This window comes from Bos indicus x Bos taurus, chromosome 3 (assembly GCF_003369695.1).
Source record: "Bos indicus x Bos taurus breed Angus x Brahman F1 hybrid chromosome 3, Bos_hybrid_MaternalHap_v2.0, whole genome shotgun sequence".
In the NCBI taxonomy this organism is placed as follows: domain Eukaryota; kingdom Metazoa; phylum Chordata; class Mammalia; order Artiodactyla; family Bovidae; genus Bos; species Bos indicus x Bos taurus.
The window spans coordinates 10,749,452-10,765,032 of record NC_040078.1 but is presented as its reverse complement, the minus strand read 5'-3'; the positions used below and the strand labels follow the sequence as shown (position 1 = coordinate 10,765,032).

Sequence of the window (15,581 nt, the reverse complement as noted above, 5' to 3'; positions counted from 1 at the left end):
CATCATGTGCTTATGCCATCATTTATATTCATCATTTACATTTATCTCTTCAATGTGTATTCTCTAACTCGGCTTTCTACACCCAGAATAGCATAGATGAAAGCCAGAAAAAAATCATGTGGTCAACTCAGATATCTCATAAGATGATTTCAAAAAGAAGAAATGTTGAGAAGTTTTATTTACAAAATATATTCAAGTTAAGTAACTTAGATATTTTTATCCCCAGATAAAATAATCCAGCTTTCTGAGAAGTAAACCATGATAAAATATAGGGAAATTTAAAGTAATTCCATTTGTATAAACTTGTAAAGTAAGTTGAAGTAAAATCAGTCATGAAATTTATTTGAATGCATTTCTGCTAATAGTAATCTTTAACCATAAAAATGTTTTCACTGGAGAATACAATAATAATTTACACCATGGTAGTATTTTTATTCTGGATATATCAATACATTCTGAAACTACAACATCATACAAGCCCTAAATCGCTGTAATAACACTAAGAAGCAATAACTTGCCATATTTCGATCCCCTGGAGGAGCTATAGCTCTGTTCCCAAAGTGATCCTATTCTTTACTATACTAGTTGATGATCCTAAAACTAGAGTGAAGTGCTTACATTAGTTTTTGGCTTTATAAACCTAAAAAGTGCTCTTCTTTTGTCATGGCCAGTAAGTCAGTAAGCAATTCCTCCACCAACTTTCTACCACTTGCATGTGAATAATCCCTGTCTTTTTTCTTTCTGACACTCATGAGGTGATAGATTAAACATTTTAAGAAAGCAAGAACATTAATTTATGTGCATAAGAGCTTCTTCCCATGGGCCCAAAATTCATAAGGTTCAATATGAAACTCAAAGAAAAGGAAATTCTGGATCCAAACACCATTACTCCAATACTTTAAATTTCCATCAACTCAATAAGTCAATATATATCAAGGAAAAAATATGTGAAAAAAAAATAAGTGAAATTTAAATTCCAATCCACTCTGCCCTTTGGCTGAGTAAATCTTAGAAAATAATATATTTTAATAATGGAAGAATCTCTAAATTAGACATTTTGGATGGGGAGATCAGTGTTTTTCAAGAGCAAAGCATCTCATCTCCAAGTTTAGAGTAAAATAATATCTGAGAAAATCTTGAGTGTAAAAAGAGGAAATCCTGAAACAAAGCAGAGTAAAGGAATCTTATTCTAGGATGTATCATCTGAGAAGCCCAGCTGGAGAATGATCTGTCTCAGATGAAATGACCAAATAGAGGATGAAAAGAGCAGATATTAAAGCAGAGAAGTGGGAAAATATGTGTTGTCCACTATTGTGAGGTTCAGAGAACAATAGTTACGATGATCAGTAATGGCATCAATTCATGGACTTTCCCTGTGCTGTGCTAAGCAGACGAGCTTACTGGTGCCATTTCCAGGTGTGTACAGAAGTTAGCTATATCAAACCAGATGTTTTCAAAAAGGTTTACTCTCCGCTCCCACTCCAACACTGGGTCTCTTTATTCCACTTAAAACAGGGAGATTATTGTTAAGTCACAGATGCATTTTCTGATGCCAGAATTGTCCAGGATTGATGATATTAGTTTGGGAAAAATAAAAGGTAAAAGAAGATAAATTTGAGGTGCAGTTTGCAGAATGGGAGAGAAGAAAGACACAATGGGAGAAGTCTTCAAGTTGGAGAGAAAAGAATTCCACCTTATAATTTAACTGAATTTCCAATTTTGTGCAAGGGTTCCAGCTTGGCTTTCATGTGTAACCATTGCAACCCTAGCCCAGCTCAGATATAACTTTCACCCTAAATTTTCACATAACTGCTTGTCACTGCATTTTATTTTTTTTTCCTGAATTCTTTATCTAACTACTTTCCTACCCACCATAATATTCTACTCCTGACTTTAAGTTAAAATTTATTTTCCAGAAATACCTCCTTGCTGTCTCCTGGCAATTCATTCAGTTTACCATCTTCCAGACCCTGGCTAGTTTCCACACTTTATCTCCTATAAACATGAGTGCTGTTGAAGCATTTCACAGCACAAGGAGTGACCAAGTAGAACAAATACCTGCTGTAAATGGCCAGTATAGTCATACAAGAAAATTATCACTGCATTGACCTTATCTTCCAGCATTGCACCCTCATTTCACTACAGCCACACTGGCCTCCTCACAGTTACTCAAGCTTCCAGGAATATTCCTATTTTAAAGACATTTGTAATTGTTGGGAGTTTTTCCTGCCCAAGAGATCTTTTCCTAGGTTTATTTGCTTTGTAATTATCACTTTCTATTCAGTTCAGTTCAGTCACTCAGTCGTGTCTGACTCTTTGCGACCCCATGAATCGCAGCACACCAAGCCTCCCTGTCCATCACCAACTCCCAGAGTTCACTCAAACTCATGTGCATCGAGTCGGTGATGCCATCCAGCCATATCATCCTCTGTTGTCCCCTTCTCCTCCTGCCCCCAATCCCTCCCAGCATCAGAGTCTTTTCCAATGAGTCAACTCTTCGCATGAGGTGGCCAAAGTACTGGAGTTTAAGCTTTAGCATCAGTCCTTCCAATGAACACCCAGGACTGATCTCTTTTAGAATGGACTGGATGGATCCAAGGGACTCTCAAGAGTCTTTTCCAATACCACAGTTCAAAAGCATCAATTCTTTGGTACTCAACTTTCTTCACAGTCCAACTCTTACATCCATACGTGACCACTGGAGAAACCATAGCCTTGACTAGATAGACCTTTGTTGACAAATTAATGTCTCTGTTTTTTAATATGCTGTCTAGGTTGGTCATAATTTTCCTTCCAAGGAGTAAGGGTCTTTTAATCTCATGGCTGCAATCACCATCTGCAGTGATTTTGGACCCCAGAAAAATAAAGTCTGACACTGTTTCCACTGTTTCCCCATCTATTTGCCGTGAAGTGATGAGACCAGATGCCATGATCTTAGTTTTCTGAATGTTGAACTTTAAGCCAACTTTTTCACTATCCTCTCACTTTCATCAAGAGATTTTTTAGTTCCTTTTCACTTTCTGCCATAAGGATGGTGTCATCTGCATATCTGAGGTTATTGATATTTCTCCTGGCAATCTTGATTCCAGCTTGTGCTTCTTCCAGCCCAGTGTTTCTCATGATGTACTCTGCATATAAGTTAAATAAGCATGGTGACAATATACAGCCTTGACGTACTCCTTTTCCTATTTGGAACCAATCTGTTGTTCCATGTCCAGTTCTAACTGTTGCTTCCTGACCTGTATATAGGTTTCTCAAGAGGCAGGTCAGGTGGTCTGGTATTCCCATCTCTTTCAGAATTTCCCACAGTTTATTGTGATCCACACAGTCAAAGGCTTTGGCATAGTCAATAAAGCAGAAGTAGATGTTTTTCTGAAACTTTCTTGCTTTCTATTATATATATTTTATTCAATTACATTTATTTTTTTCTACCCACTAGAATGTATACTTCATAATGGTAAAGATTTTTTTCTACTTCTTTTCATGTTATATTCCCAGCACATGGCTCAGAGCATGGGCTCAGTGGTTATTTTTGTATAAATTAATTAACTAATTTAATCTACAGAACAGTGCCCTGATGTAGATGATTTTGTTATCTCCATTTTACAAGCCAGGCAATTACAAATCACAGAAACTGAATAATTTGTCCAAGAACACACTGTCAGTGCCAGAGCCTGGATTAATCTCTATTTATTTGATTACAAAAGTCATGCTCTTTCTACTGTGGTGCCTTTAAGGACTAAAAGGTTCATGATTGATATGTGGCCTACACAGATTCAGATGTGTAGATTTTGTGCCTTCTCAAGTTCCTTTCTGGCAAAGAATCATATTTTGCACGATGGATCTAGCTCACAATAGATTTACGTTCTTGTGTTTGGCTCTTGAGTTTCCAGAATGTACACTAGGACTTTAAAGACTTGAAAGACAGAAACAACATTGTGGAAGAGGAGGGTTGGAGCTTAGGGAGGTTGATCCACAGGCACTCACTAACAATTGAAGGTGAAAGAGAGAAAAAAGCAATTATTTCAAGTTTCTAGTGTGGAACATTAGGTGGTAAACAAAAATAAGAAGAGTTAATTTACCGTAGTCTAAGAGGTATGCATGGGAGAAGTTTTGATATATTGAGTTTGAGATGACCTTAGGGCCAAGATATATGAGTATCCAATTGGTTCATGGCCCAACCCACTATGTTCTTTCCCATGTAATGTGTTCCTCATTTTGATTACCTGTGTTATATCCCTGGTCATGTATTTTCCTGTTTCCCTCATCACTTCATTACTTATGATTTAGCTTCATAACAACTTGGCTGAAATAAATTAAGTGGCTTGAGATTTTGAACCACACAGATGAAAGTAGAGGAAGGAACCAGGTGAGATGAGTGGAGAGGAAGCTATGTGCTGACTCAGTAGGAAGGTTTGTTCTGCTGGGGGCATCAGCATTCTGTGGAACTAAATTTAAAGAGACAAGACAAGATGGAGTTTGATTCAGGATATGTCAGTACCTAGTACAATCCAATGTGGCAGGAAGTGTCTATAATTTAAACTGTATGGGAGGGCCATAAAAAATATGACTCCAACACGGTCAGGCAGTTGAGACTTATACACTATCCTGAGCTAAGGAGAAGGAGGTAGGGGTCTGGGTCTTCAAAGGGGAGGAAGATAATTCACAGGAAAATGAAAAGAGAAGCTGTTTGTTAAATAGGTGTTTATCCTATCATACAGATAAGTCTTTCTGCTGTAGAAAGGTATCTTTAGTAATAGCTCTTTCTGGTAAGGTCCCCATATCTAAATTCTTTTAGGTGGTTCAGGGAGAGGTAAAAAGCTTTTCCTGAATCTGCTGGGTCTTAATTATCTTCAACTAAAAATCCATAAGTCAAAGTGGAATATTTGGGGGTGACTTATTCTGCTTCCCCTCATTCCTAACTCTTATTTAGACTCTATTGGTTTTATCGCATTTGCTCACTTATCTCCTGCGTTTCTTGCTTTGAGTGATTGTCCTCCAACTGAGGAATTTCTTTCCCTTAACTATTCCAACTATTGGCCTGATCAATTACTGGTTCACAGGGCCATCCTGGCCTTCTAAGGGAAAAGAGCTTGGGATCTGAAAGGTGGACCTAAGAGGCAATAGGATCTAAGTAAAACAGCACACTAACTGTGTGTGTTTGAGTGTTTGACACACTAGCTGTGTCAGCACAGCACACTAACTATATATCTGCCAGTTTCAAGCCTGTATTTTTCCCTTATATCTCTTTCTGGAGGCTGTTACTGGCACTTCTGATGTCTGATTGATGTGGCATTCCTTAATTAGATTACCAAAAGTTGGATTTTTATTTTATCTTTGCAGAAAACACAACAGAGGAATTATGCATTATATAATCTAAATGACAACACAGGAAGGATAGAAATATTGGTGCTTGGAAAAGAACAAAATCCAGTGTAAGGAAGGGGACAAACTTCAACTTATATTCTTCGCGCTGTCAAAGACTGGAAAGAAACTACACCTGAAATCTGGAGTTTATACTTTCATTAAGGTGGGAACTTCATGGAGGAAAGTCAGCTCTCCAAAGGGATACTGCTTCGTGTCTGCTTTCAGCAAACTGGACAGGTGCTATTAAACAGGATATGGTGTGGAAGACCCTGATATTTAGCTCACAGAACTTCAGTCAGTCAGCTCAGTTCTGTCTCTCTGTCATGTCCGATTCTTTGCGATCCCATTAATCGCAGCACGCCAAGCCTCCCTGTCCATCAACAACTCCCAGAGTTCACTCAAACTCATGTGCATCAAGTCGGTGATGCCATCCAGCCATCTCATCCTCTGTTGTCCCCTTCTCCTCCTGCCCTCAATCCCTCCCAGCATCAGGGTCTTTTCCAATGAGTCAGCTCTTCGCATGAGGTGGCCAAAGCATTGGAGTTTCAGCTTTAGCATCAGTCCTTCCAATGAATACCCAGGACTGATCTCCTTTAGGATGGACTGGTTGGATCTCCTTGCAGTCCAAGGGACTCTCAAGAGTCTTCTCCAACACCACAGTTTAAAAGCATCAATTCTTTTGTGCTCAGCTTTCTTCACAGTCCAACTCTCACATCCATACATGACTACTGGAAAAAACCATAACCTTGATTAGATGGGCCTTTGCTGGCAAAGCAATGTCTCTGCTTTTGAATATGCTATCTAGGTTGGTCATAACTTTCCTTCCAAGGAGTAAGTGTCTTTTAATCTCATGGCTGCAATCACCATCTGCAGTGATTTTGAAGCCCCAAAAAATAAAGTTTGACACTGTTTCCACTGTTTCCCCATCTATTTCCCATGAAGTGATGGGACCAGATGCCATGATCTTCATTTTCTGAATGTTGAACTTCAAGCCAACTTTTTCACTCTCCTCTTTCACTTTCATCGCAGCACTGTTTATAATAGCCAGGACATGGAAGCAACCTAGATGCCCATCAGCAGATGAATGGATAAGAAAGCTATGGTACATATACACAATGGAGTACTACTCAGCCATTAAAAAGAATACATTTGAATCAGTTCTAATGAGATGGATAAAACTGGAACCTATTATACAGAGTGAAGTAAGCCAGAAAGAAAAACACCAATACAGTATACTAACACATATATATGGAATTTAGAAAGATGGTAACAATAACCCTGTATACTAGACAGCAAAAGAGACACCAATGTATAGATCAGTTTTATGGACTCTGTGGGAGAGGGAGAGGGTGGGGAGATTTGGGAGAATAGCATTGAAACATGTATAATATCATGTATGAAACGAGTCGCCAGTCCAGGTTCTATGCACGGTACTGGATGCTTGGGGCTGGTGCACTGGGACGACCCAAAGGGAGGGTAGGGGAGGGAGGAGGGAGGAGGGTTCAGGATGGGGAACGCGGGTATACCTGTGGCGGATTCATTTCGATATTTGGCAAAACTAATACAATATTGTAAAGTTTAAAAAGAAAAAAAAAGAAAAAAATGAGCAAAAAAAAAAAAAAGAGGCTTTTTAGTTCCTCTTCACTTTCTGCCACAAGGGTGGTGTCATCTGCATATCTGAGGTTATTGATATTTCTCCTGGTAATCCTGATTCCAGCCTGTGCTTATTCCAGCCCAGAATTTCTCATGATGTACTCTGCATATAAGTTAAATAAGCAGGGTGACAATATACAGCCTTGAAATACTCCTTTTCCTATTTGGAACCAGTCTTTTGTTCCATGTCCAGTTCTAACTGTTGCTTCCTGACCTGCATATATGTTTCTCAAGAGGCAGGTCAGGTGGTCTGGTATTCCCATCTCAGAATTTCCCACAGTTTATTGTGATCCACACAGTCAAAGGCTTTGGCATAGTCAATAAAGCAGAAACAGATGTTTTTCTAGAACTCTCTTGCTTTTTCGATGATCCAGCAGATGTTGGCAATTTGATCTCTGGTTCCTCTGCCTTTTCTAAAACCAGCCTGAACATCTGGAAGTTCATGGTTCACGTATTGCTGAAGCCCAGCTTGGAGAATTTTGAGCATCACCTTACTAGCATGTGAGATGAGTGCAATTGTGCAGTAGTTTGAGCATTCTTTGGGATTGCCTTTCTTTGGGATTGGAATAAAAACTGACCTTTTGCAGTCCTGTGGCCACTGCTGAGTTTTCCAAATTTGCTGGCATATTGAGTGCAGCACTTTAACAGCATCATCTTAGCAGCCTCCTTTTTAGAAGATACACACCCTGGACACACAATTAAGAGGACATGGACTTCTTAAGGTGGAGACACACCCTGTGATACCCACACAGCTCCACAAACAGTTCATTGGTAACACTGTAAGTCTAATGCAGACAATTGCCTAAAGTCGGTTAAATTATTCTGAAAGATGTATCTTAAAATAGACATAGTCCAGGTATACCTTAAGAACACATTTGTCAGAGGCACTTCAGCCATCCTTACACATAGTCCAGGGAAACTGAGTCAGGATAAACCCTTACTCCTGACCTTTCATCTCTCCCTCATACCAGTACATCCTGCTGCCACTACCTGCTCTGCATCCCATGTCTCAGCACTATTTGTACTAGCTGCTATCTCCCTTTTTAAGAGTGGGGTGGAGACTTGAGACACTGGTATATGTGCCCTTGTTAAGTAGGAGTGTATATCTCAAGCCAGATAGTAACTTCAGGAGAATTATCCAAGAATGAACAATGTACTGGGAGGAAGTGAAAGTGAAAGTTGCTCAGTCGTGTCCAACTCTGTGCGACCCCATGGACTGTAGCCTACCAGGTTCCTCTGCCCATGGAATTCTCCAGGCAAGAATACTGGAGTAGTTAGCTGTTCCCTTCTCCAGGGGATCTTCCCAACCCAGGGATCAAACCCAGGTCTCCCACATTGCAGGTGAATTCTTTACCATCTGAGCCACTAGGGAAGCCCACTGGGAGGAAAGGAAGAAGATAATTTTATGAGAAGAAAAGAAAAATACACTTTAAGAGGACAGAGTCACTGAAAGCAGAGAAGGGATAACTGATCAGCTTCATCTCAGACCATATGTATTTTGTCTCCATAAGGTTATTAAGGTCAAAAAACTGAAATGAAAGGGATCAATTCAGATCAACTGGTCTAACCAGCATTTAATTGAAGAATACCTGAAATGTACAACCTCTTCAACCAGATTGTGAGTTACTGGAGAGCAGCAGCACACGGGCTCCTTCCTAACTCCAGATGAGTCAGGATATGATAATTCCTGGATAAACCATTCCAAAATTTCAACATGTTATCACAATAAAAGTGTATTTCTCATTTATTGAAGCCCATAGCCAGGTTTAGTTTGGGGGTAATGATAAGGTTCTGCTCTATGTAAATATTCAGGAATATTATAGACATTCAATATCTATTGAATGAAAAAATAATTAATGGAAAATATGTACTATCTGTAGCTATATAAGTTAATATACACTATAAATAACCAAATTCACAGCAAAAATATCAAAGGTTTAGAGCATGAAATGATTGTCAGTCTCACTGATAATTTGAAAAATGAAGCTAATATAAAATTTATTTTCTCATGTTTAACTGTTCTACAAGATAACTAAGGTTCAAAAAGAAGGATTAGAAAAATTTTTCAGTAAAACATCCAATAGTACATATTGGGTTGGCCAAAGAGTTATTCTGGGTTTTTCTGTAGGGTAATGCAGAAAAACCTGAACAAACTTCATGGCCAACCCAATGTTTTCATCTATATGACCCCGATAGTCTATATTACAGATGCTTACTTTGCATTGGCTACAAAAGCCGCCATAGACAATCCATAGATGAATGAGCGTGTTTGTGTCCCAATAAAACTGCATGGTAGTCATTGAAATTTGAATTTTATGTAATTTTCCTGTCACATTCGTCTTTTGATTCCCCCCAAGTATTAAAAGATCTTCATAAGAAAAATTTTGATAATTTAAACTTCATCAAAATAAACATGTCTTTTCAAAAGATACCTTAAAAGCATGAAAAGACAAGCCATAGATTGAGAGGTAATATTTGCTAGCCACATAGCTACTAAGGATCCTAAAACTGTAATTTATAAAGGATTCCCAAAACTCAGTATTATGAGAACAAACAGTTAAATTTTTAAGATGAGCAAAAAAAAAAAAAAAAAGATACACAGGTGGCAAATAAACACATAAAAAGATGCTCAAACTAATTTATCTTTAGAGAAATGCAAATTAGAACTACAGTAAGACACCACTATGCAGAAATTAGAACGACTAAAATTTTAAAAGACTGACCATACCAGTGACAGATAAGGATAAGGGGAAGTTAAGACTGTCATACAATGGTAGCAGGAATATTAAATGGTACACTGCTTTGCAAAAGAGTTGGACAGTTTTGTTTGTTTTTTTAAATTAACATTCACCTACAATGCTAAATTCTGAGGTGGATGCAGAGCAGTTGAAACTCCCACAGATTGCTCCAGGGAATGAAAAATTTATAGTCATCTTAGAAAACAGTTTGGCAATTTCTTACATACTTGAAATACATTTACCATATAAACCAACAATGTCACCCCAAAAGTTTTATTCATTGAATGATAACATAGGTTCACACAAAAATCTGCATGTGAGTATTGGCCTCAGTTTTATTTGTAACTATGCGAAAGTGTCAACAATCCAATCATTCCTCACTTGGGGAATGGATAAACTTCAGTGAGTCCACACGTTAAATTCTACACAGCAATAAAAAGGAAAAAACCAATACACACAACTACACTATACAAAGTAAAAACAGCCAGACTCAAAATGCTATACCCATTTTAAATTCCATCTTAGGAAACTTTGGAAAATGAGAAAGTTTAAGTTAAGAGGGCCTTCCCTGATAATTCAGTTGGTAAAGAATCCACCTGCAAAGCAGGAGGCCCTGGTTCAATTCCTGGGTTAGGAAGATTCACTGGGGAAGGGGTAGGCTACCCACTCCAGTAATCTTGGGCTTTCCTGGTGGCTCAGCTGGTAAAGAATCTGCCTGCAATGCAGGAGACCTGGGCTCAATCTCTGGGTTGGGAAGATCCCCTGGAGAAAGGAAAGGCTACCCACTCCAGTATTCTGGGCTAGAGAAGTCCACGGACTATACAGTCCATGGGGTCACAAAGAGTTAGACGGAACTGAGCGACTTTCACTTTAAGCTTTTCTAGATTCCCTACATATGCATTAATATGTATTTGTTTTTTGTTTTCAAAATCTAGGAAAGTAGTACTGATGAACCTACTTTCAGGGAAGGAATGGAGACACGGAAGCAGAGAATGGACTTATGGACACAACAGGAGAAGGAGCGGGTGGAATGAATTGAGAAAGTAGCATCGAATATATACAGTATTAAGTGTAAAACAGATAGCTGTGGGAAGCTGCTGTATAATACAAGGAGCCCAGATGGTGCTTCTTGATGACCTAGACAGTTGGGATGAGGGAAGGGGCTATGTATAATTATTACTGACTCGAGTTGTTGTACACAGAATCCAGCACAGCATTGAAAGCAATTTCCCTCCTATTATAAAATAACTAAAAATAAAAATAAAAAACTATATCAGTGGTTTCCAGGAGCTTGGATTAGAGAAAGCATCAACAATAAAGTGGCATGGGGGAAATTATTTTTATGATGGAACTGTTCTAATCATTAAAAACATGATCTTGCCATTCTGTGTCTTATTTTTCTTATTAGAAAAGTTAAAAAAAAAAAAGAATCCTATCAACCCTCTAGAGCTGGTATAAGATTAAGTGATACAAAGTAATTGCAAAATATCAAGTACCAAATGTGGGATCAACAAATAACACTCTAAGAAAACTATACTCAATATCCTGTAATAAACCATAGTGGTTTATTAAATAATACAAAAAAGAATACATTATTTATATATTATGTATAACTGAATCAGTGTGCTGTACAGCAGAAATTAACATTATAAATCAACTGTACTTCAAAAAAATAAATGTGAAAGAACACACTGTTAAATCAGTGTTAGTTACTTTCTGCCACTGTGAAAGTGAAGTCACTCAGTCGTGTCTGACTCTGCGACCCCATGGACTGTAGCCTACTAGGCTCCCCCATCTACGGGATTTTCCAGGCAAGAATACTGGAGTGGGTTGCCATTTCCTTCTCCAGGAGATCTTCCCAACCCAGAGATTGAACCCCGGGTCTCCCACATTGTAGGCAGATGCTTACCCTCTGAGCCACCAGGGAAGTCACTGTTCTGTAAATTAATTATTCTTCAGTGTTTGCCTAATCCAGGTCTTTGCCTGGAGCAACTTTTTCATAGGATCCACACATGTGAGGACCATGAAGTATAACTGGAGAACTACTGAGCTGTTGGTACCTGAATAAATAAGTGGAACTAGTTATTTCACATCAGAGGGGCTACAGTTACTTTCAAAATGTACTAGTGACTTCAGGCAAATAGCCAAAAGCTGCCTTATTTGGTACACAAATTACCCAATTATGGCCCCTCCAGGAGATCAATTCTGAAAAGATAACATTGTTTTAGACTAAAGCAACTCCACCCTGGGATGGGGGTTGGCAATTGAAGGACAGATGGAATTTCAGTTTGTCTGCCTTCCTCCTGGGTTCTTTGAGCACAGCTTGCTCAGCCTGTTCATTCTTGACCAGAGTTATATCCTGTAAAGATCACACCCAAAGTATAAATTCAAATATTGCTTGAGGCTTAGGTGTCTCTATCTGATTTTCAGGCCACAGATGACTATTTCCTTTTAAGCAGCAAATCAACTCCTAGGGATACACACCTTCAGAAAAGAAAAATATAATATTTATTATTTTTTCCAAGTTATAAAAGTTATAGATGCAAAATGGGACATTGAGATGTTACAGAAAAGTATTAAAAAAATGAAAAGCTTTTCATTTCTAAGAAGTAATGGCTAATAAAGTACACTATATGTGTGTCTATATATACATTTTTCCTTTAATTGTATCTTAGTTCCATAAACATCAATATTAATGACATCCAGGTTTTTAGAAGAACAGCTCTGAGCAGGTTTCCATATATGAATCAGGATTGTGTGGTTGTTCTTTGCTTGACCTTGGTGACCTTGAAGAAGAAAAAGATAAACAACGAGATGAACCTGATTATACATTTCTCCCTTCATTCACACTGTCACATCCCTTTTCCTCTTCCCACCTAAGAGGCCCTTCTCCGACTCTCACCTAGCTTATTTAGTGAATTCCCATCTTTTGAGCCACCACCCCTAGTTCTTTGTTGGAACCCTCAGATGAGATAGGCACTCATACCCAGCATAAGTGCATGTGGACAGGCAGGAGTTTTGGAGAACAAGAGAAAAGAAGAAGGAATTATACTCAAGGCCAAGAGTTGAAGGGAAAGTTCTTACTGGGAGGAAAGGTGGAAGGAATGGGCAAAAGGTATTCCTGGTGCCATGCTGTGAAGGAAAGATTGGGATGTCTCATTGAGAGCCTAAGAACTGGCAAGACTAAAGAGGATGTGCATTTCTGAGTGCTTGGATATGTCAGCCTTTGTATCTGATCTGTTTGCATTCCAGTACAGGCACACCTCAGAGATAATATGGGTTCAGTTCCAGACCACTGTGACAAGGAGAATATTGCAATAAAATGACACATTTTTTTTTTTTTGCTTTCCCAGTACATATAAAAGTTATGTTTATACAATACTATACTGCAGTCTATTAACTGTGCAAGAGCATCAATGTACATAACTGAATCAAAAAATACTTTATTACTAAAAAAACATTAACTGTCATCTGAATTTTCAGTGAGTCATAATATTTTTTTTTCTTTTTTTTTTTTTTCTGGAGGAGGATCTTGCCTGGATATTGATGGCTGCCAACTGATGAAGCTGATGTTTGCTGAAGCTTGGGTTAGTGGTGGCAATTTCTTAAATAAGACAATGATGGATTTTGTTGGAATGATTGACATTTCCTTTCATGGAAAATCTGTCTGTAGTATGCAATGCTGTTTGATAGTGTAGAGGAAATTTATCACCCCCAAAAGATGTCTTTCAGGCATGAGGATTAACTTATATTGATTATTTTTTAAGAAACAGAAGCCTCTGGAAATCTTTCTTTTCACATCCCCTTTAGTACCTAAAAGATGCTTGCTCCTGGGAAGGAAAGTTATGACCAACCTAGAAAGCATATTTAAAAGCAGGGACATTACTTTGTTAACAAAAGTCTGTGTATTCAAAGATACGGTTTTTCCAGTAGTCATATATGGATGTGAGAGTCGGACTATAATGAAAGCTGAGCACCAAAGAATTGATGCTTTTGAACTGTGGTGTTGGAGAAGACTCTTGAGAGTCCCTTGGACTGCAAGGAGATCCAATCAGTCCATCCTAAAGGAAATCAGTCCTGAATATTCACTGGAAGGACTGATGTTGAAGCTGAAGCTCCAATACTTTGGCCACCTGATGTGAAGAACTGACTCATTTGAAAAGACCCTGATGCTGGGAAAGATTGAAGGCAGGAGGAGAACGGAATGACAGAGGATGAGATGATTGGATGGCATCACTGACTCAATGGACATGAGTTTGTGTAAACTCTGGGAGGTGGCGATGGACAGGGAGGCCTGGCGTGCTGCAGTCCATGGGGTCTCAAAGAGTCAGACATGACTGAGTAACTGAACTAAACTGAACTTAGCTACCTAAAGAATTTAGTTAAAGAGGCTGTTTCCAGAATAAAGGTCTCATAAGAGGTATCTGCAAAGAATATGGGCTAAGTGTGGTAGAGGAAACTTTGCAGGGCCCATAGAGTAGAATTCACTCTCTGTCCCATCTTCTCTGGATGTCCAGCAAACATTTGTTTACTATAACATTTGTTTTTCCATCTCCATGTGAATTGCCTTTCTCCCCAGTGGAGGTCTCAAACAACTACCCCTGACGTTCTCTTTTATCATTAACTGCTATAGTATTTAACTGAAAACGTATTTAAATTGAGGGTTTCAGCCATTTTGGTGAGCTATTCATTTTTTCTGGGTCTCTCATGAATCAGTCAGTTCAGTTGCTCGGTTGCATCTGACTCTCTGTGAACCCAAGGACTGCAACGCAGGCTTCCCTGTCCATCACCAACTCCTGGAGATTTCTCAAACTCATGTCCATCAAGTCGGTGATGCCATCCAACTATATAATCCTCTGTCATAACCTTCCCCTCCTGCCTCCCATCTTTCCCAGCATCAGGGTCAGCTCTCATATCAGGTGGCCAAAGTATTGGAGCTTCAGCTTCAGCATCAGTCCTTCCAATTCAGGACTGATTTCCTTTAGGATTATCTGGTTTGATCTCTTGCTGTCCAAGGGACTCTCAAGAGTGTTCTCCAAACCACAGTTCAAAGACGTCAATTCTTTGGCACTCAACTTTCTTTATGGTCCAACTCTCACATCCATACATGATTATTGGAAAAATCATAGCTTTGACTATACAGACCTTTGCTGGCAAAGTAACGTCTCCATTTTTTTATATGCTGTCTAGGTTGTCGTAACTTTTCTTCCAGGGAGCAAGCAAGTATGACATGTGTCCTCTCCATGTACACATGTTATTAAACTTTTGTTTGCATTTCTCTTGTTAATCTATCTCATTTTAATTCTTATACCAGTCTAAAGAACTTAGAAGAGTAGAAGAAATTTTCTTTTCTCACCAACAATAGCCATAGTATAACTTTTTTCCAAAATTAGAGCCAAACTTCTCAAACCCTGGCACTGTTTTATCAATTAAGTTTGTATAACATTCTAAATCCTTTGTTGTTTCAACAATATTCACAGCATCATCCTCAGGAGTAGATGACATTTCAAGAAGCTCTTTTATTTGTTCACCCAGAGATGGTTAGATAGCATAACCAAGTCAATGGATATGAATTTGAGGAAACTCTGGGAGAAGGAGAATGAGGCCTGGTGTGCTGCAGTCCATTGGGTCACAAAGAATTTGGCATGACTTAATGACTGAACAAGAACAACAAGAAGCAACACCACATCTATTAAAGTTATCATCCGCCGCCACCAAGTCGCTTCAGTCGTGTCCAACTCTGTGCAACCCCATGGACTGCAGCCTACCAGGCTTCTCCGTCCATGGGATTCTCCAGGCAAGAACACTGGAGTGGGTTGCCAT

At 38.8% G+C, this 15,581-nt stretch overlaps 2 protein-coding genes across 7 annotated transcripts in view; both read right to left on the bottom strand.

The window, feature by feature from the left end:
* Positions 1-7,917, bottom strand: part of LOC113882693 (interferon-inducible protein AIM2-like) — an 83,023-nt gene extending 75,106 nt beyond the window's left edge. Inside the window, 1 exon segment of the mRNA XM_027525734.1 lies at positions 7,883-7,917. Coding sequence (XP_027381535.1) covers positions 7,883-7,917 — 35 coding nt within the window.
* Positions 7,918-12,243: 4,326 nt separating this feature from the next.
* Positions 12,244-15,581, bottom strand: part of LOC113884434 (gamma-interferon-inducible protein 16-like) — a 202,530-nt gene continuing 199,192 nt past the window's right edge. For all 6 annotated transcript variants that reach the window (XM_027529041.1, XM_027529035.1, XM_027529028.1 and 3 more), the window contains one exon: positions 12,244-12,544. In XM_027529041.1, the coding sequence (XP_027384842.1) occupies positions 12,506-12,544 (39 nt within the window). In that variant the 3' untranslated portion in view covers positions 12,244-12,505. The remainder of the gene's footprint in view (positions 12,545-15,581) is intronic.